The 21,632-nt window shown below is 61.2% G+C and overlaps 1 protein-coding gene across 3 annotated transcripts in view; it reads left to right on the forward strand.

Annotated features, from left to right (window-relative positions):
- The window catches only part of INPP5A (inositol polyphosphate-5-phosphatase A), a 167,017-nt gene that overhangs the window by 58,833 nt on the left and 86,552 nt on the right, over window positions 1–21,632 (forward strand). For all 3 annotated transcript variants that reach the window (XM_039252392.1, XM_039252394.1, XM_039252393.1), the window contains exons 3-4: window positions 2,343–2,443; window positions 6,335–6,422. In XM_039252392.1, the coding sequence (XP_039108323.1) occupies window positions 2,343–2,443; window positions 6,335–6,422 (189 nt within the window). The remainder of the gene's footprint in view (window positions 1–2,342; window positions 2,444–6,334; window positions 6,423–21,632) is intronic.

Below are 21,632 nucleotides of genomic sequence, written 5' to 3' on the forward strand. Positions count from 1 at the left end.
GGGGCAGGGCCCGGCCCGGCGTGGGGCTGGGCCTGTGTTGCAGGGGCGTGGGGTGTGGGGCAGGGCCCGGCCCGGCGTGGGGCTGGGCCTGTGCTGCAGGGGCGTGGGGTGTGGGGCAGGGCACGGCCGAGGCGGGGGGCGGGCCTGTGCTGCAGGGGCGTGGGGTGTGGCACGGGGCGGGCCCTAGGGCGGGGCTCTGCACGGGCGAGGCACCGCCTTAAGAAGAGAGACAGGTGTGTGGTCGCAGGAACACGACCCGCTGTGCGGGTCTAGGCCCCCGAATGAAGTGGTAGGAGGCCGAGAAACGGAGGTTGTGGGCGGCCACGTGCTCCAAGCCGTTGTGCTCCAGGGTCGGCTCCGCGGCGCCTGCTCACGTGCCTGTGTCACCGACCCCATGGCACCGGTCCCCTCTGTGCCCCCCACCCTTGTGACTTTGGGGCTGCTGCACCCAGCGGTGGGGAAGTGGGACTGGACGCGTCACATTCACCGTGTGCCTGAAGGGGTTGAGGCCTGGCCCCTGGAAGAGGTGCAGGCCGTGGGCAGGCTGCAGGGTGGGCCGTGCGGGGCGCCCGCTCCCGGGGAGGCGGGTGAAGCGGGCAGACCCTGCCCAGAGCAGCAGGGGGAGGGAGAGGAGGGCCCAGCTTGAGCAGAAGGATGGTTGGGAGGGCCCCACAGGCCACAGAGCGTGAACTGCCGCGGCACAGACGGGCGGGTGCTTTCTGGGGCAGGGACTCAGGCCTGGCTCCTGGGGAGCGAGCGTCCTCAGGGTGAGGGGCCAGGGCGGCTGCAGTGACCTTCCACAGCCTCCCCTCCGCCTCTCTCCCTCCTCACGTCGTCCAGCCCACACTGGGGAGGGGACGGCCCCGTGCTGGGCACCTTCCAGCACCTCTGTCCTGGCTGACAGGCGAGGCCTTCTGCAGCGGAGGTGCCTGCGGGTTTCGAAGGAAGAGAAAGCAGAGGCCCTTTATCAGAGCCCTTAGTCCGCGCCGAGGGCTTTGCTAATCGTGGTCTTCAGAGAACATGAGCCCATGGTGTGTCCTTGCAGCGGAGACGCGACCTGGCGGGGAGGGCCTGCCGCGGGCCAAGGTGCAGCCTGGCAGCGGCCGCAGCCCGGAGGACTGCCCTCTCTGCTCTCGCTGTGCACACCCCCAAGCGCCGGCCGCCTGAGTCCACCCCAAGGATGTCTTTCCGAGCATGTGCCACCGAGAGATGTGTCCCCTGGCGCCTCCAGTCATCCCCCCTGTTGGATGTGGAGTGATGAGCACCAGGCTGAGGCTGCCCTCGTCTGGGCCGGGCACTTTGCTGGGTTGCTGTGGGCAAGGCCTGTGGCCGACCCCGGCTGGAAGGAGGGCCCAGGCGGCGGCTCTTCTGTCCAGGCCGGCCCTGAGGCCCCACCTCTGTTCTGGGAGCCGACCCAGCCCTCTGCCACGCGGCCACACCACGGCCAACAGCAAGCCGTGTGTCAAGGGACAGTGTGGCAGACGCGGTCAGCGCTGTCACCGCCCAGTTCTGGGAGCTCCGTGTTGCTTAGGCACAGGCAGCCCGCGTGGACAGGCCGGCCCTTTGGGAAGGACGCTTGAGCATGCTGCTAAAGGGAAGTGCACCATGCAGGGCGGCCTCGGGGCCGAGAGCAGTGGGCTGTCCAGTGGGCTGCAGAGCCTCCGGACAGCGGCCGCACTGCTGACGGCGTCTCGGGGGCCAGCAGACTGCGTCACTGGGGATGCTTTCCCGAGCTGTCCGGGAACGAAAGCGTGGGGAGGGCTCGCGGCTTGCGGCAGCCCTGGGGACACACAGTGCCGGGACATCACTTCTGCAGCTGACGGCCGTGTGCCGCAGCTGTCCCTGCGGTGACACGGGGGACACGGGTGCTGGGCACCTGCCGCTTCGGGTCGTCGGGCGGTCGTGTGCCCGTCGTGTGCAAGGCAGCGCCGGCCCCTGGTGAGCGCAGGCAGCTTCGCTCCCTCCCGGGCAGGTCAGGAGTGTGCGCGTGCCCACGACAGCGCGCGGGTGCTGGCTGGGCCCCCGCCCTCCGTGGGGGATGCAGCCAGGTGCCCGCAGCGAGGCGCTAACTGGCGTGTTTGTTTCTGTGGGACTTGGATGCTCCGCGGTTGACACGTGTGACTTTTCACAGCTGGGGGAGTCCCTCAGTTGCCGGGGAAGGTTCTAAGAAGTTCTGAGTCGTGTCTGAGGGTTGGGAAGACACAGGAAACCGAAATGAGTGGATGAGCAAAGGTGGTTTGACTGCTAGAAATTGCTCAGAGCCGTGGCTGTGGCTGTGGGGCCTTGGCCCCGGCCGCCGCCCCCCTCGCGGAGCCGCTGAGCCCGTCCTGTCTTCCCCGCAGGTGGTGCACGCACACAAGCCGCACTTCATGGCCCTGCACTGCCAGGAGTTCGGAGGGAAGAACTACGAAGCCTCCATGTCACACGTGGACAAGTTTGTCAAGTAAGTCCTGGCGGTGTGTGCCGGGCCCTGCTGCCCCCTCCCCGGACCACGTGCCACTGGGGGGCTTTCTGTGGAGACACGGGGCATGAGCCCCCCTCTGGGAGGCTCCTCAGGCGGCTGCTTTTCCAGGAGAGAAGTCCTGTTCCAGGTGCATGACCACGTGCCTCCCGGGGCACCACGGGGTGACATGCGGCCTCCTGGGGGTGGGACCACAGGGTGACATGTGGCCCCTGGGGCACCACGGGGTGACATGCGGCCTCCTGGGGGTGGGACCACGGGGTGACATGCGGCCCCTGGGGGTGGGACCACGGGGTGACAGTGTGGCCCCTGGGGGTGGGACCACGGGGTGACAGTGTGGTTCCTGGGGTTGGGACCACAGGGTGACATGTGGCCCCTGGGGCACCACGGGGTGACATGTGGCCCCTGGGGGACCACGGGGTGACATGCGGCCTCCTGGGGGTGGGACCACGGGGTGACATGCGGCCCCTGGGGGTGGGACCACGGGGTGACAGTGTGGTTCCGGGGGGTGGGACCACGGGGTGACGTGTGGCCCCTGGGGGTGGGACCACGGAGTGACAGCGTGGTTCCTGTGGGGGGGAACCACAGAATGACAGTTTAGCCCTGGGGGTGTACAATTGCAGGGTGACAGTGATGCTTTGGGCTTGGAGACTTCAGCCCTGGGCTCCATGTTGAGAGTCCCACCTGTGTGGAGGTCACGCCTCTGGTCTGACGGCTGCTCACCTGCTAGACTGTGGATGGACGGACACACAGAACTGGTTTCCACCCAGCAGCTCACGTCTGTGTTTGTCACAGTGAGATTGCGACGGAGCCCCAGTCGTGTGTGGATGGTGAAATCTCTGTCATTTGAGAGGAAGTAGCCACAGGCCTCCACACAGAAGTAGGAAGTGGATGTGTGGGGGTGCGGCGGGGGCGGAGCGCCTGCTCAGAGAGGCCCAGGAAGCAGGGCCCATCTCTAGGCCACGTTGGTGGCCGGAGCCCCTGGGGCGCCTTTCTTCCTTCTGCTCTGCCCCCAGCCCAAGTGTACAGGACGCCCTCGCTGCCCTGGGCCCCACTGTGCCTGCCTTCCGTGACCCCGGGATGTGGACTCAGGGCGCCCTGACTGCTCCCGCCAGCCGGGGGTGAGGTGACGCTTCCTGACTTTGGAGGCTGGCCATCGAAGGCCACCGCGCTGGATCTGCACTCAGAGCCCGGGCGCCTGGTGCCTGGCCTGAGGATGCTTTCAGCCGCTGTCAGCAGCGGCTGTCCCGTTTGAGGTCGCTGATCTGGTGGACACAAGCCATCCACGTGTCAGTGGTTAAACTGGGCTGATTTGCTAAAGGGCAAAATTTTTTTAAAGAATGATCAAAGTTTCCCAAATAATCGAGTTTTAAGGCAGTTTTAATAAACTTTAAAAAAATTTTTACCACTTAGGCTAATATTAAAGTTAATATGGAAGGGCAAGGGGATGCCACTAAATCTTTAAAAGTAGCCAAAATAATCCTGAAGAAGCGCGAAGTGGGAGTTCCCCCGTCCCCCTGGAGCGGGGGGGGGGGCTGCAGGCTCCTTGGGGAGCAGGGAGGGCGGGGGAGGGGTGCAAGGCGAGCACGAGCTGCTGGAGGACCAAGTGCAGCCGGGGACTGGCTGTGAGCCGCCAGGCCTGAGTGCTGGAGAGAATGGCACTGGGCCCCCGCCTCCCCCACGAGGAGGGGTTTAGGCTGTTACGGAGCAAACAGGGAAGGCCAGGAGTTAAAATGCCCGAGGGTGTGTCTGTAGCTCTGGGGCAGGGAGATTAACTGAAAGAGATGCAAAAAGTATCACTTATAAAAGAAGGTTGTGAAATGGGAATGTTAAACAATTAACTGTTTACCAAAAGACGCTGTAAAGGAAGTCCGTGGTTAGCTACACCTGGGAAAGCCGCCTGCGGCTCACCTAGTGACCAAGGTGGTACTTAAGTACTTAGCATAAGGAGCCTGGGGGGCGGGCTGGGTGGGGACGGGGGAGCCCAGTGTTTGGGGCGGAGGGAGGCCTGCAGGTGCACCGCAGTCTTGTGGAAGGAGCTGGAAGGAAGTGGAGGGAGGCTCCCCGCCCCCCTGTCCCGGAGGGTCCAGCCCTCCCGGTCCCCTGCCCTGTGTGCCGCCCCCGCCCCGCCCCCGAGGTGTGCAGCCTCTGCCTCCTGCCCTTGCCGGGTGTGACCCATGTTGCCCCCGGTTTTGCTTGAAACCGTTACGTGGTGTAACGATCAGAAAGGGAGAGGAGGTGTCCTTTACTGTGACCACTTTGTCCACGGGCTCCGGCGCTCTTGCTCTCACGAAGCCTCGGTTTCTGTCTGGTACCATCTTCCTTCAGCCTGAGAACTTCTGTGACCCCCATCCTGACACGAGTCACCGGGGACGAATTCTCCCCGCGCGTGTGTGTGAGCCAAGTCTTTGTCTTCGGTTCTGAAAGATGCTGCTGTTGCAGCGGGGACCGCGGCTTGCCCGCGTTTCTCTGTTAGCTCTTGGAGGACATCGTCGCCTTGTCCTCTGTGTCCCGTTGTTCAGGACGGGCCCTGCCATCGTCCTCGTCTTAATTTTCTGTGTCTTTTCCCCTGTGACTGCGGCGTTTTGTCCCGGGGGGCCTGCTGCGGCTGGGTGATGTGGTGTTTTAGCTCGATTTCCCTTGTGTTTGAGCTTTCGCAGCTCATAATTCGAATCCTGTTTGGAGACAGTCTGCTCGCCACTTTCCTGGGCCCCGGCCCCTTCCGCCCCTCCTCCAGCGCTGCAGGCCCTTTGCCTCGGGCTGGGCCACTTCTGCTGCCGTGGCCTGTAGTCAGGGGTCTCTTATCTATTTAATCTTAGGTCCTAAGCTGTTGTTAGGCCCACCCGCTGAGCTCAGTTTCCAGCAGAGAAGCTTAACGTGTGGTTCCAGCGCTTGCTCTTCTGTTCGTGTTTGCCTCGAAGCTTCGGTCACTTCGGCGCCACCGCAGGGCTGTTTGCAGCCGCCTTCCGCCCCTCCAGGCCTGGCCCTGCGGCTCCGCAGGCTGCGGGCGGCGTTCTGTCACTTCTCTGCACAGCGAGTTAATTTCCTGCCAGACGCCAGGCGCCCCGGCCGAGCCGTGGTGCCTGGGCTGCTCCTTGCTTCCTGCCTTGAACACTGGGGAGGCGGCGGAGGGGGAGGGCTGGGCCCTTCCGGTGTCTTACTTCTTAGGGCCGGAACCCCTCTTCTGGCTGAACCCCCCGCCCAGTGCTGGGCTGTCAGATGGCTCTGTGCCCCCCACCCTGCTGCTGCAGAGCCGGTAGGAAGGCGGGGGCCTCCGCCGAGGGGCAGGCAGGTGAGCAGGGAGCTCCTCTCTTCCGGCGCGGCTCCGGTGCACAGCAGCCCCTTCCAGCCCCACGTGCTGAGGTGACATGCGGGCGTCTCCTACACCTTTTCTGGTCGCGAAATGAGGCAGTGAGATGATGAGGAAGGGTGGGGCCCCTCTAGCCAGGGGTGTTCGGGGACCCTCCTTCCTGTCGTAAAGCTCCTGCAGCTGCTCCTGATGGTCAGCTCCTCTCCCATGGGTGCACCTGCCTCGGCATTTCTCCAGTGGCCAGGAGGCCCGACAGACTTAGGGATCGTGCAGCTGCATTGTGTGGCCCTGGCCACGTTCCCGGTGTCCCCGCACCTCCATGTCTCTGTCCCTGAGGCCTCTGGGTCCTGTGCATCCATAGGCTGTCATGGCCAGCTGATGATGACACGCCCCGCCTGTCCCTGCGCACAGTGGGGTTTGGTTTCTGCCGCCCTCCTTCCTCCCACCACCGCTTGGTGGCGTTTTGGGGTGATGTAGGACACCACGCCGGGGCCAGTAGCCTGGGTCTTGGAAGCAGCTTTTGGGTGGCTTTTGTACTAAAGAACTGCCTGTTTTCCATCCAGAGAGCTGCTGTCAAGTGACGCGATGAAGGAGTACAACAGGGCTCGCGTCTACCTGGACGAGAACTTCAAATCCCAGGAGCACTTCACGGTACGTGCCCTTCTGCTATGTGGAGCTGGCCCCGGGTCATGGCCTGCGGGACGGTGATCGCAGGCTGGGGGGCTCTTTACAGAGATGAGGGGTTAAACCCATCCCCGGATCTGCTCCACAGAGCTCGAGGGATGGAGGCCAGTCCCTTGGCGAGCCCAAGCAGCCCACCCCGGGGGCCAGTGGACGCCTGCAGAGGGAGCCCCGCTGGGGTGCAGCAGCCAGGGGACGTACAGGGCGTGAGGAGGGCTGGGGCCCCTTCCCCCCGTCTCTGGGGAGGCCTCAGATCTGCCTCAGTAGCTGAGTTGCCTACACCTTCTCCTCCCTGCGTCTTTCACCTCACGTCTGTCATGTTGCCAGGAGCCTGGTATGCAGCAGGCGCTCAGCCGTTGCGTGCTGGTGGTGTGGGGCGGTGGGTGTGGGTGTGCCGAGAGCCGCCGGGGCCAGGGAGTCGCGCCTGCGTGGGGAGCAGCGCGTGGACATCGCTCTTGGTTAGAAAGGCATCTGTCCAGTATCAGTCTTTAAATTAGGGGTGTCTGTGTCAGTTCAGTGGTGTCTGCCATGGCTGAGATGGTCATCGTCACGTGGTAATGGGATCCCGTGTGCCCCGCGCCTCTGCTGTCCTCGGGCACACCCACCCTCCCCCACACTCACACGTGGCCTCTCCGCCAACCATGTCAGCTGGCTCTCAGCTCGCCCCGCACAGAACACTCTTCTCTTGACCCTCACGCTTCCCTGGGCTGGGACCTGGCTTCCCGCTTCTCCCGTCGGGCCTGCTTCAGATGAAGCAGCTGCAATGGAAACTGCACCGGTTTGGGGTTAACGGCGGGCCGGGCGCCCCGGAGGGGAGGGGATAGCCATTGAACTTGAAGCCCCAGCAGTGGGAAGCACTCCCAGTAAAACGTGGGGGGCACTGCTGGAGAGCTTCCAGGGGTCCAACCTGCGCGTGACTGGAGCCCCGGGGTGGGCGGGAGCAGGAGATGGGCAGAGGGCTGAAGAATGGCTGGAAGTCTTCAAAACGTGATGAAACGTGTGGCTGCGTGGATCCAGGTAGAACAAGGAGCACGGCGGGCGGGGGGGAGGGGAGGACATAACTGCGTGGGGTGCGTGAGTCCAGCGCCAAGACCTGCACACGTGGACGTGACGGCTGGCGGCGGGGAGAGCAGGCCCGTGGCGGCAGGGCCTTCGGCGCCTCCCCTCGCCGGCCGATGCTGCCCTGGGCGGGACGCCGCTGCAGGAGAGGCTCACTGCACGCTGGGAGGCGCAGTAAAGGCCTGTGCGGGAGGGTGGACGGCAGCCGTGGGACCGGGGGTGGCTAGCAGCTTGCTTTATGTTTCCTCAAAAATGTCTTTCAAAATGAAGGTCAAGGAGACTTGGACAAAGACAGTCTGGCAGGCTTGCTGTGAGCCTTTCTGGACGGGCGCAGGGCAGCCCCTCGGGGTTCGGGCCATCCTGAGAGCCACCTCTCCGAGGACTCCGCCTGTCCACGTGCCCTGGCCACTCCCACCCTGGCTGCGGGGGCCTCTGATCGTGTCCACGGGGGATGCTCGAACACGTGTGGAAATGTGGTGTGAGGCTAAGACCACGCACACGTGTTCTCTGACCACAGAGTAGTTAGAAGTAAACAGAAACAATTGTCTGGGAAATTCTCAAATGTTTGGAAATAAACAAGAAACTTTCAAATACCCTAGGAGCCAAAGAGAATTTCACAGAACAAATGAGAAAATAGGTCCAGAGACGTGAAAGACATATGAAACCTTTGGATTTGCGTGAAGCAGCTTAGAGGAAAGGTTTTACCGTTAAATGTTTATGGTAAGAAATTTTAAAAGTGAGAGCAAGTTAACCAACGCAACTAGAAGGAAGGAAGTAATACAGTGAGAGAAAATAGGATAGAGAAAACCGGTGAAATCAAGCTGGTTCCTTAAACAGGTTAACGAGTCAGAACTGATGTGTTTGGGGAGTGAGGCCACGGCCTGGAGCCACCAGGAGGCAGAGGGACAAGCCTTCGGTCCCCCTGCCCCCCCCCCCCCGGGGCCGAGGGGGCTCAGCCCCGGGTACTTGTGAGAAGCTATCCTTCGGAGCAGCCTGATGCCCGAGGTGCCTCTGTCCGTCCCTCCGGCTCCCGCTGGCCTGTGGAAGTTTTCTGTTTTCTGGTGACGCTGCCTGCGGCCCTCCGCCGTGCGGCGCCCCCAGAGCCGCGTTCCTCTGCCGCAGGAGCGCTGGCCGGCTGGGGGTGCAGGGGCTGCATCGGGGCCAAGAACCCTCTGCTTTGGTCTTGCCTCATCCTTCGAGATTCCTCTCGAAGTGTCGTCCCTGCAGTTTGCAGTGAAAAACAAAACCTGTAAAAGAGCATTCCCTAAACTCAGCAGTTTCACTGAAGAGTAAGCATTCTCGCAGACAGCTGTGTATAAGGTTGGCCCTCAAAAATTATTTGATAGCAAAATTGGAAATAATAGTATGTATCCAGAGTGAGAGATTTTCACCCTGTAGAACAGCCACGTGACACATTGGGTGGCACAGGGCGCGTGGGGAGGGGACCGGCCTGCAGGCCCCCCTCCGGAGGAAGCACAGAGCTGGAGCCCATGCTCTCTCCCCTGGAGGATCTCGCGGTCCGGTCGGTACGTTGACACGTAGCGGTAACGTCTCATCTGGTCTGTTCTTCGGTGTGTAGATTCTCAGATTTAAAGTGTCTGAAGCCAGGGTGCACCCAACATCTGTGGCATTTTAGTTAAAATGAGCAGTGCTTTTCTCTCTTGGTCGTAAGTGTAGAAATGTCCCCTTAGCCAGACACGTGGTCGTGTTGCTTGGTGGGGGCCTCAGACTGCGCGGGAAAGTAGCGCCTGGCTGGGCAGGACTGACCGGCCTGGGGCCACAGAAGGGGCCGCCCAGCGTCGGATACGGCCCCGGCCCCAGGCTGCATCGCCCAGGGGGCTCCGCAGGGGCCGCAGGACTGGATGGGGTGGAGGTGGGGGGTCCGCAGGGGCCGCAGGACTGGATGGGGTGGGGGTGGGGGGTCCGCAGGGGCCGCAGGACTGGATGGGGTGGGGGTGGGGGTGGGGGCTCCGCATCGGCCGCAGGACTGGATGGGGTGGGGGTGGGGGGTCCGAAGGGGCCGCAGGACTGGATGGGGTCAACGGAGGGGCTGTGCAGCTGTGAGTGCACGGTGGTCGGTCCTGGGCATTTGCACAGTGCCGTGGCCTGGCTTTCCCTCTGGTGGGGAGGGGTCTCCTCCCCTGCAGCCGCGGTGCTGGGTGAGGTGTGCTGCCGGCCCCCGGATAACTGGACGGCCGTGTTTGGCGGGTGGGCAATGGTCGGTGGAGCTCCTGATGCTGGAGCTCATCTCGGACTTGGCACCGAGGTCCGAGTGTGTGTCATCCTGCCTCGTGACCGTGACGCTGATGGTTGGCGATAAAATCCTGTTTGACCCTGGGGCCTCTGGAGCACCGTGCCTTTGTGCCTGTCCATCGCCCCCTCCGAGTGCCATGGGGGCGACCTTCATTGCTGGGGGCCCCCTGATGTCCTGGTTGAGGGGACCCTGCACCCCCAGGGTCCTGGGCAGGGCTGGGCTACACTGACCAGCTGTGTGGCCACTCTCCCACCCCAGCCTGGTGGCCTCTGCCTGTCAGACCGAGGAAAATTTAATTTTTACAAGATTAATGGTATTGGAGCAATATTTTTAGCTGAGTATGGTTCAAATAATAGGCCATTAATTGAAAAAGGAAATTGAAATGAATTTATCTTGTACATAAATGCTGTCACAGGTATTAATAGGGATCAGAAAATAGTGGCCTGTTCCCAGAAAGAGGTTGAACCTGAAGCTGCACCTGGTGTATGAACATGACCGTGGGGGTTTGCTGTGCACATGGAAGTGTGGGGGGCTGCGGCCTGGTGGGCTGCGGCCTGGGGAGAAACCTGGGCCTGAGGGGGTCTGAGCTTGGGGGGATCTGAGTCTGGGGGTGCTGTAGGCCTGGGGGTCTGTAGCCTGAGGGAGGGACTGCCTGGGGGTCAGAGATCTGTGTTTGGGCTGGACCTGAGCTTGGAGGGCTGCGGCCTGAGGGGTCTCTGGGCTGGGGGACTTGACCTTGGGGGGGCGGGGGGCTATGGGCCTGGGTGGGGGCTCTGGGCGTGGGGACTCAGCCTGTGGGGGCAGGGGGCTCTGGGCCGGGTGTGGGCTCTGCCTGGGCGGCTCTGGGTGGGGTCCTGCTGGCCGAGGCAGGAGCCCGCGAATGCTCCTTGTCACCAGCAGATGGCGCCAGAGCAGCGCTTGGTGTCCAGCTGTTGGTTCAGGAGACGCTCACAGGGCTTTTTTTGGACTTAAAGCAACAATGGTTGTGTTAAGTTTTGTTTGCTCCTAAGAATCATGCTGGGGGTGCTTTCTGGTGAGAAGGCTTGTTTCCTCCCAGCCCCCACTGGCTGCCGCCAGCCTGGTGGCCTGGTCACTGGCCGGGTCAGTGCCTGCTTGTGCTTCGCTGGAAGGTGGAGACCGCAGGCCGGGCCCTGTCCCGTTCTTAGAACTCGTGGGGGCATCCCTCGGGGCAGACTGAGGACGCTGGCCCAGGGTGTCAGCGCAGCGGCCCAGCCACGTGGGCCAGGCGTGCGGGCCGGAGGGCGCGGGCTGTGTCCGGTGCCCTGGTGCCCTCAGGCCCTTCCCCCTGTGGCAGCGCCCAGGAGGTGCCCCTGCTGCGATGTCATTTCTGGCTGCCCGCCTCCTGGCCCTGGAGTCAGCTGGACCATCCCGGGTGCCCAGTAAACATGCTCTGAGTCAGCGAAGGAGTGGGGGTCCTGGGGGCGGGAGAGCCGGGGTTCAGCTGTGGATGCGACGTGGACGCCCCTTGTCCCTCCCGGTGAGGGTCCCAGGCCACGGCTGCTCCGGTGTGAGCTCAAGGGAAGCCGCCAGTCTGAAGACAGAGCGTGAGCATGGTGGGGTTTGGATTTATGACCACGGATGGGGCACGGGCTGCGGGGGGTTTGGGCCCGGGGCCCCTGCATTTGGACACTGGGAAGACGAGGCGGCTCCTTCAGGGCATAGGGGCAGGGGGCGGGCTGTGCTGGGTGCCCCGTGGGAGCAAAGACCCATGAGGACGGGCTCGCCCCCCAGGGACCCAGGCCCCTGCTTGGCGCCACCCGAGAGGACCTCGTCTGTCCAGGGGTCCAGGCTAGGGAGTAGGTCCTGAGGGGACGCAGGGAGCTCGGAGGGACCTGAGACCGTCGGGGTGGCAGTCAGCCCCCCTGCAGGGTGCGCCTGGACTCCTGAGCGTCCTGAAACACTCCCCACGTGAAGCCTTCCAGGATTTGCCTCCTGGGAAACTCGCCCTGAAGTCACAGGTGCCTCGCAGTTGGTCACAGTTGACTTCACTGCAGCCCAGGGCACGGCCACGTGGGCCTTGACACTGAGGAAGTGCCCGGCGTAGTTTTCCAGGGCTTCCCAGTGTCTATTGATCGGAGACCTGATAGCACAGGAATTGTGTCTCATTTCATGGGAGGAACATAGAAAACGCATCACTTACCACCTGAAAAGCCGGGACGTCGATAGGGGGACGTGACGGGAACAGCTTTCCTATACTCTGGCTTTGGAAATGGCTAAATGAGGAAGAAATTGCAAATTTATTTTGGTATAATTTCGTCTTGTCTCGCTGCAGGAGTGGCGCGTCTCTGGCTACCCTGCTGCTCGTGCGTGTGACGGGCAGGCCCCTCCGTCGTGTGAGTTCAGGGCTTCTGGGCTGGGAAGGCCGAGGAGGCTCTGCCAGAGGCCCCCCACCCCCCGTCCTCCCCTCACCGGGGGCCTGTGCGGAGGAGGAGGCGGGCGGGGGGGGGCACCTGGCTCCCGAGGCAGGGCGCGCAGGGTCAGGGGCCACTCCGAGGAGGTGCGGCCGCGGCCACGTACCCCAGGGAGCCCTTCCGTTTCTGGGCGCCCCTAGGATGTGAGGCTGCAGGTGAGTGCGCTCGCTCAGCGGCTTTTCTCCGGGTGGCGGCGGCTCCCTGGCAGACACAGGCCAGGCCGTTTCCTTGGCGGGAAAGCTGGAGGCCGTGGGCACCCGGCCCCCACCTGCCAGGCCCGTGCAGGTCCCCGCGGGGCCTCTGAGGCCCCGGAGCCGCACGAGCAGCCAAGCAGGGAGCAGCGAGCGGGCCGTCCCTCGTCCCTGGGCGGGTGTGGCAGGGACGTGGCGCCCGCTGCTGTGGTGCCGCCCCCCGAGGCTGTGGCCCCCACGGTGCGGCTGTGGCCGTGTCTGCCGCGGGAAGGCAGTGCCTGGCAGCAGCCGGGCCGCACCTTTGGGACCCTCGGCACAGAGAGCACGTGTCTGCACGGCTGCCTCAGCACACGGAAGCTCTCACTTCTCCTCTGAAAGCGCGGTTTCTTCTGGGCAGAGGGGTCTGGAGCCAGGGATGTGTCCGCGTCCTTTAGCACCTGGAACTTGGCATCACCCAAAGGCCCCTGCTCCCCGGGCTCCGAGCCCTTAGTGGGGAGACCCAGATGCCTCCGCTGCCCGTGGTGCCCCAGCTCAGCCCGGGGAGGAGGTGCACCGGTGAGTTCGCCTCCATGAGGTCAGAAGTGTGGTCCAAACCAGCAGTTCACCGACAAGGGCCCCGTGGTGCCCTGGAGCGTGGCTTTGTGCGCGCAGGCCTCAGGGACGGCTGTGGGGGCCCTCCAGCCGGCACCCGCCCCTCCCTGGCCTGAAACCTTTGCAAACCCACCACGGCCTGCGGGCTCTCCCTCGGCACCGCGTGGCGGCTGCCCTCCTCATCCTCCTGAGTCAGCCGGTGCAGCCCGAGGGGGGCCCTGGTGCCGGGAGGCCCCATCTGCCCGCCCATGCCACGGAGGGGTGGGCCCCCGCCAGGCTGGGGGCGCCCATGCCGGCGGCTCCTGGTCCTGGGGCGTCTGCACTGCCGGTCACCAACAGACTGGGCTCCCTCTCACTTTCCCTCTCTGTTCTGGGGGCTCCTTCCCACCCCAGCCCCATGTTGCCCTTTGCACTGCCGGAGAGGAGGGTCCCCACGGGGGAGGCACAGGCCCGGAGGGCTCCGTGCTGGCCTTGGACCCACTTTTCTGGGAGGCTCTGGGCCTCCGTCAGTTGGGGGGCCTGCTGGATGGCGGGGGGGGGGGCGGCAGCTGCTCTCTTCCTGCCCTCCGGTCCAGGCCCCTCCCTGCTCCCCCCGTGGCCCTGACCCCGCCGGAGAGGTGCTGGCGGGAAGGCGTGCCCCGGGGGTAGGTGTCCTCCCGCCTCCCCCGTGCGCCCCCCACGACCGGCCCCCTTCTCCTGGCTCTGCTCTCCTGAGTAAGATTTTAGGGGGAATTTATGGAAAATTAATGGAGTTTACTGATGTTCTTTGATCTGAGGAAGGGGAAGGAAGGCAAATGCATTTCTGATGAGGGAACTAATCTGCTCCAGGAGCGGCCCCCCCTCCCGCGGCTGCGCCCTGCCTCTGCGCCCCGCCTGTGGGGCCAGACAGGCCTGATGGAGTGCGAGGAGCAAGATTGGTTTTCCGAGGGCACCGGGCCCTCCGCGCTCAGCTAAATCACGCTGTCTGCTCTGCTGGCGGTAACGACCCGCTCCCCTCGGCGGCACCTGCAGCCCCCCGGGACGCGGTGATGTGCGGCCGGGCAGCAGCGGGGCCCGCAGTGAAGGTGAAGCTGTCATATCGATCTTTTTAGCACTAAAATATGAGCCACTTTACTCCACTCCCCGCTGCTGTGATGTGAAAAATAATAACTCGGATCCAAATTAAAAATATTGATCTCTGGAAGGTGCTGAAAGTAAATAAACACCCCCCGAAGTTTTCGGGTCAGCCGGGAAGCGGCCTCAGCAATAAATGTGTCGGCACGTCAGGGTCCAGGGTTCTTGATCTGTTTTTTCTTTGAATTGATTTTTCATTATTTACTTCCTAAAAGTGTTGAAATTTGGTCTTCCACTGTTAAATCCCAGTGTTTGGGCAAATTATTTCTTTGGGTCTTATGAGGTGCTCCTGATCCACTCGCTCATTGATTGATTGATTTTTGACTCAATAAGCTTGCAGTCCCTGCCTTATTTAGGGCTTCTATCATAATTTTTTATACATTTACGCTTGACTTTTTTATTTGCTTCTAACGGATGAGGTGGCGTGGGGCTATCGAGCAGGGTAGCATGGTTGCCACAAGGTTAGTTTTACCTGGCTCCGTGCATTCCGAGGAGATGCTGGTGTGTCCTGGCCCAGCAGATCCCCCCGACCTCCGGAAACCCCTGTACCCAACAGGGCCCTGGCCTGTGGGTCCCCCAGCGGCCCACAGCCTGGTCAGGGGCCGTGGTTCGGATGCCATGGTTCTCGGCAGGCGTGGGACAGCTGTGTGCTTCTGGAGCAAAGGCTTCCGGGAGCCTCCAAAGCTCTGGCCGAGTCCCCAGGGCCACCCAGGTGGATCCGTGTGGCCCAGCAGGGAATGGGAGAAGGGGCGTGCGCCAGGACAGGGCGGGAAGCACAGGGGAGGTGGCATGATGGCCGTTTGCCGGGACGGAGACTTTCCTGGGAAGACTGAGGACCTTAAACACAGCTCGTGGCTGATATCATGTCTTGCTGCCCCAGGAGTCAGGGCTCCCTGCGACCATTTCCCCCCCACTGACGTCGGGACCGTGGAGCTGCTGGCCGCGGAGGCCCCTGGGTGGGACCCGGCTGCAGGGGCAGCAGGAGGAAGGGGCCCCGGCCCTGGGACTCGGGTGCTGGCCCTTGCCGCCCCGGTCTGCACTTTGCAGGCCCCTGTCCTCCTCTAGGAAGGCCCAGCCCGGACCCGCCCGGCGGCCTGCACGTGAGCCACGGACGCCGCAGCCCCACGGCCTCCGCACCAGCTGTCTGTTGTTGCTGCCGCTGGTGGCGGCAGGAGGCGAGGGGCCTGCGCCGCTCCGGCTGACACGTTTGACAAAGGCATCGCACGCGTGTGACCTGGGGTCCCCACTGGATGGAGGAGGAGGCAGAGGCACACAGGCTCCTCTGCGCCTGCTCAGACTTGAACCCAGAGCACAGAGACTGCTTCCGTCCCTCGTTTGGCGGCTTGGGGCTCCGACCCACTGAAGCCAGAACAGGTCCGGGCGGCCGACGGACGACTCTGAAGGTGGCTGTGCGCCAGCAGGAGGGCAGGGAGGCCGCCACCGGTGGGGGGGGGTTGGAGGAAGGAGCGGGGGTGGAAGGAGGTGGGTGTGGAGGGGCTGACCGCACTGGTGTGACGGGGGGGGGGGCCGCCCCGAAGGGTGCATTGTCCTGTTGGGAACCTCCCATGGCCAGCTCCCCTGGGCCCGAGATGGCCACTCCCCCCCAGAGAGCGTGTCCGAGTGCCAGATACGTGCGCGTGTCCAGTCCCCGAGCCCTGGTTTCTCACCGTAATCCCTTTTTCTGGCATTTCCCTTTGTTCTGGGCACCACGTCTGCCTCTAGAAACAGTGCTTCAGACAAGACACACGTGCGAGAAGGATGGCGTGCCTACGAATGCACACAGGCGCCGCTGCATGAACTTCCAGAGCCCTGCCACTCCGTTTCCTCCCCACGGACCAGGGAGGGCCGTTGGGCCCGGCTCTACATCGTTCCTCAGTTGATGTTGAGGCCACAGGTTGGCCTCCTTCCCAAGAACCAGGATCTGCTGTCCTCAGCAGACGACTCGGTCTGGCTTTGCAGGTGTGAAGGTGACCTGAAGCCTTTCCATTCGTCTTCGTGCGCGGAGCCGGTGCCGGTGGGTGGGCGCGTCTGACCTCTGGCCTGGGAGGCCACGCCGCAGGCTCACGGGCACAGGGAGGCCTCTGCCAGGCACCCCAGAGCATCACATTGTACACATCAAGTACGCACAATTCTAAGAGTTGCCTTAGAAGAATCCAGAACTGGAGAGGCCAAGGACTGCGTGGCCCCAGTCCGTGCCTGTCTGGCAGTGGCGCATGTGCGGAGGTCCTCTGCCTCTGTGAGGAAGGCGTGGTCGGTGGCACGGCTGACGAGTCCACATAGCCTGTGTCCCCAGGTGGATTCAGAAAGCCGAGTTTTAAAGGATGACCATGCTCAGACTTGGCCAGAATCTGGACCTCAGCAGTGAGTACTGAGCTCAGTCACCCGCCCTCCCTGGTCAGGCCCTGCCGCGGCCACGAGTGCGCCACACCGCGGCAGGCGTGGCAGACACGGGACGACGGCTCGTCCTCTCTGGGTGAGAACACTGAGTGCAGGCGTGAGGCCGGAGCCCGAGGCTGAGAAGTCGGGTCACCTGGTCACTGCTGTGCCCACGGGGGCTGGTCACACTCTCCGCTCCCAGCGGACCAGCCCGTCCCCAGCCTGGCTTCACAGCGGGAAGCAGGAGGAGAGAAGTCCAGCAGCCCCTCCACAGCCAGACGGGGCCCAGTGCCGACTGCCGGCAGCAGGCTCCACGCGGCCTGTGACACCCGATGGGCTCCACGCAGCCTGTGACACTGACGGGCTCCACGCGGCCTGTGACACTGACGGGCTCCACGTGGCCTATGACACCTGACGGCCTCCATGTGACACCTTCCTGCTCCTTGTCTTCGAGCTCAGCGACTCCAGGGAGCAAATACTTAAACACAGCACCCGACCGTGACCCGCAGCTGTCACACGTTACCGCGTACACACGACAGACCATCTGAGTTCTCCGCCTGCAGGGAGCGCGCAGCCTCGAGGGCACGAACACACGGAGGTGCAGTGACCGGGTGTGAAGAGACCCAGGGGCCTCACGGGAACAGGAGTCACAAGCAGGCTGCTCAGGGGGAAGCTGGAAGATGAGCGGGAGTGGTCACGGAAGGAAGGATGGAAAGCACTCCAGGCCGGGCACTTGGGCGCACGGAAGCCGCAGCAGACTGGGTCTGCATGTCCTGGGCCCCCTCGGGGACGGCCTGCTGCAGCGGTGGAGCACGTGATCGCGGCCAGCCTGCACTGGTGCCTGGGCGAAGTGGGGGTATGCAGACCCAGCTGGGGCGGCCCCACAGGGCGGCTCTGGGGGAGGACAGAGCAGGCCACGTTCGCACCGAAGGCGTGGGAGCCACAGTGGCACCCTCTTCCCAGCCTACACTGGAAAGCAGATGACGGACAGGAGCAGTGTCCTCAAGCCCTGGGGTACCAGAAATTCCTGTCCACAATGCCTGTCGGGCCGGTCTGTGAGCAGGCAGGGAAATGAGTGTATCAGATACGCAAGATCTGAAAACAGATGATGTCCCCAGCACCCTTTGGCAAGAAGCGCTGTCAGGAGGTCCCATAGCAAAAAGTGGGCGCAGGGTCCAGGAACTAGAGGGAGCGGGGGTTTGAACACAGCAGCTCCCGTGAGGGCGTGTGGCAGAGAGCTCACACGTACGTCCGGGTCCCCCCCCCCCCCCACCGTGACCAGAGTCTGCAGAGGGCTTCTCCCTGTTTTTGGACACGGTCCCCCTTCCAGCTCTGGAAGCGCCAGCGTGTGCCCTGTGTGTGCGGCCTGAGCCCCAGCTCCCCAGCGGATCCCCGGGTCGGGAGTGAAGGTAGAGCCCAGGAGGAGAGGCACACACCAGGCCTGGGAGCAGTTACGAAGCTGCTGCAGTTTCTAAGAAGGTTCTCTAACAAGGTGTCGTCGATAGGTTGTCGGTGTGCTGAGGCGTACCAAGGTGAGGAGCAGGTGTGGGGGTTCACGCTGACACGGGAAAGGAGCTCAGTTAGCACGAAGAGAACCCGCCCTGACCCGCAGGAGAAGCAAGCAGCTGTGGAGGAGAGGAGAGGCCGTCATAATGCTCTCCCGTTACGAAGAGCGTTCTACAGTTATGGTGATATAGGTACTGATTATTAATTCAAGTGAAAATGTGTTTATACCCAGAGGTGGAGATCAGAGATGCATGCATGAGACATGTGAGTGCACAGGAAATCAGGGTAAGGGAATTAAGTCTTCACCTTCCATAGTGGAAAAGTCAATAGTGAATGATGAAAACTAGAAAATCAAGAAGTAGCAGTACAAGTTTTAGTGAGATAGAGGTAAATACCAAAAGAAAACAGGTAAAAGAAAGTAATTGTCTCTGGTGGAGAGAAAATTGAAATGATCAGGAAACTGCTGTTTTTCATAATAAACCTTGCAAAACTGATTTCTTTTTTTTTGGCAAAAGAAAAGAAAAAGTTTTTTAATTAAAAAAAAAAAAAACCTTAAAGGGCAGAGATTCCTTCTCACGATGACCCCAAAGAAGACTTGCAGGAGAAGGGAGAGGGGGGAAGAGAGGGAGGTGGCATGTGGATCTGTGCACTGGCGCCCTGAGCAGCTGTGCACAGCAGGCAGAGGGGTTCGGTCATCTGAGCCTAGGCCGTCAGAAAGATTGGCTGCATGCTGATGACCTTTTGAGCATCAGGGAAAGGACTTGAAGGAGAGTAGATGGTCAGTGGGGAGCCACTGCAGTTTGGGGCAGAGAGGTGAGGTTCTCAGAGCTATGGAAAGACAGAGGAGGGTAGGCAGGTTGTTCCAAATTTAAAAGACCTATTAGATCTGGCTTTGAAGTTCTTGTTGAAGTACAGAGTGGACTCTGTTTCCTTCTCTCTAAGCTCACACCATGCAGGGGGTGTCCCCTTGTGAACATCAGAGAGAAATGGGACCAAACGCCGGAGGTGGCAGATAGTGCAGGTCTCTGTGGCTCAGCTTGGTGAGGAAGCCAGAGCACAGCCTGCACTGCCCCCCCCACAGGCTTTTCCCCCCAGCCAGACCTCACTGTGCCCCCAAATGCATGTCTGCCCCTTTGTGCTGCCCCTTTTTGTACGTTTGTATAAATTGTTTGAAGCTGAAAATCAGCTTTACTGAATTAACTACATTGAAACTAATGAGGACAGTATCTCCTTCAGGAGAAGAAAAATATGGAACGAAGTGCTTCCACGAATGGAAGGGGTTGACTAACGTGAAAGTATTTTGCTCATATTTTAACAATCTAGTCATGTAGTTATGACTGTCAACTTGCAAATGATTGAGTTGGAATTTGAAATTTAATATTATCACATATAATAGTATCAAAATATAAAATATTTAGGAATAAATTGGACCAAAGATGTGCAAGACCTGTGTACTGAACACTACAACACATCTCTGAGAGAAGTTAAAGAAAATCTAAATAAATGGAGAGATAGACTATGTTCATGGATTGGAAGGCAGTACTCTTTAGATATCATTTCTTCTCACACTGATGTTAAGATTAAGTGTGACACCACTTAAAATCTGAGCAGGCCAGTTTTTTGGTGGAAACTGGTTCTAGAATTTATGTGGTCATATGAAGGATTTAGATTAGCCATCATGAGGACTTAAAGCTATCTGATTAGGACTTATTATAAATCTGCAGTCATCAGGACAGAGAGCACTGGCACTGGCATAAAACCAGCTCAACAGACCAGCGTAGAACTAGGAATAGACCCTCCACTGGATTTGACAGGGTGTCAGGCAGCTCACGGGAGTGATGGCGGGGGGGGGTGGGGGTTCACAAATGGCACCATAACACCTAGATGACCATGTGAAAAAAGTCAGCCCTTATTTTAAAACTTAAGAAAACTTAACTGTAAACAGACGTAGCATAAGAGCTAAAAATGTAAACTCCTACAAGAGTACATAAGAGAAAATCTTAGTGACCTCAGCTTTGATAAAGATTCATTAAATATGATACAAAAAGCACGAACTATTATGAATGAAAAGTTAATCTGTTGGAGTTCATCAAAATGAAAAACACGTGCCCTTCAAAAGACACAAGAATAGGCAGTTCACAGCCAGAGAGAAAATATTTGCAAATTATCACACTATATATATTATAAAGAGCTCTTAGAACTCAGTGCTAACCAGACAACTGAATTTTTGAAATATCTGAAGAGACACTTCACCAAATGAGATCTGGAAACCGCAGATAAGCATGTGGAAAGGTACTTGGCACCAGGTGTTGCTAGAGCAAAAGGCTGAAGACCATGTTCCCTAGAGACGCCATACTTTCTGCCCTTGGCTACAAAGGCCACACAGAGTGCCCGTGAGGGCTTGGAGGGACTGGGCCCTGCGTTGTGGCTGCGGAGGAGACGTGGGCTCGCACATGTGGGAAAACACCGTGGCAAGTTTCTTAGGAACATAGGATCCACCGGCCGCTCCGTTCCCAGGAGTCTTCCTGAGAGAAGTGGGAGGAAGCTGCCCAGCAAGGACAGTCCCTGCCCCCCGACCGTGAACACCCGCTGGCAGGCGAACAGACAAGCCGGGGTCCCGCTCCGCGGTCGGGGAACTGGACGGAATGTCGGCGGGACCCTGCAGGGTTCCATTGGCAGGATGTTCTTGAACACGCACCCTCGTCGGTGATGGCAGAAGGCCGATCAGGGGCTTCCTGGGACGGGGACTCCAGGGCAGTGGCTGTGCCGGCCCTCCTGTCTCTTGTGACGGCTGCGTGGGCGTGGGTGTGCATCTGGCCTCCTCCGCGTGCACGTGGCTCAGACTTCAAAGGATTTAACTGGAAAGGGAAATGTGTCCGTCCTAGCCGACTTCGTGTACAAGGTGTGCAGATTGCGTGTGTCTTACAGTTCAGGACGAGAGTCGTCCCACAAGAAGCATCAGCAGGACATGACTTGCTGGCAGTTTCGCACACAGGCGGGCACACCACCGGCGGGCACGCCACAGGCGGACACACCACCGCCACAGGCGGGACACTCAGGCGGGACACACAGGCGGGACACACAGGTGGACACACCACAGGCGGGACACACCACCGGCGGAACACACCACCGGCGGGACACAGGCGGACACACCACAGGCGGGACACACAGGCGGGACACTCAGGCGGGACACACCACCGGCGGGACACACCACCGGCGGGACACACAGGCGGGACACACAGGTGGACACACCACCGGCGGGACACACACAGGCGGGACACACCACAGGCGGACACACACAGGCGGGACACACCACAGGCGGACACACCACAGGCGGGACACACACAGGCGGGACACACCACAGGCGGGACACACAGGCGGACACACACAGGCGGGACACACCACAGGCGGACACACCACAGGCGGGACACACAGGCGGACACACCACAGGCGGGACACACACAGGCGGGACACACCACTGGCAGGACACACCACAGGCGGACACACAGGCGGGACACACCACAGGCGGGACACACAGGCGGACACACCACCGGCGGGACACAGGCGGGACACACCACAGGCGGGACACACACAGGCGGGACACACCACAGGCGGACACACCACCGGCGGGACACACAGGCGGACACACCACAGGCGG

This window comes from Hyaena hyaena, unplaced genomic scaffold (genome assembly GCF_003009895.1).
Source record: "Hyaena hyaena isolate Hyena2069 unplaced genomic scaffold, ASM300989v1 scaffold_409, whole genome shotgun sequence".
Classification (NCBI taxonomy): domain Eukaryota; kingdom Metazoa; phylum Chordata; class Mammalia; order Carnivora; family Hyaenidae; genus Hyaena; species Hyaena hyaena.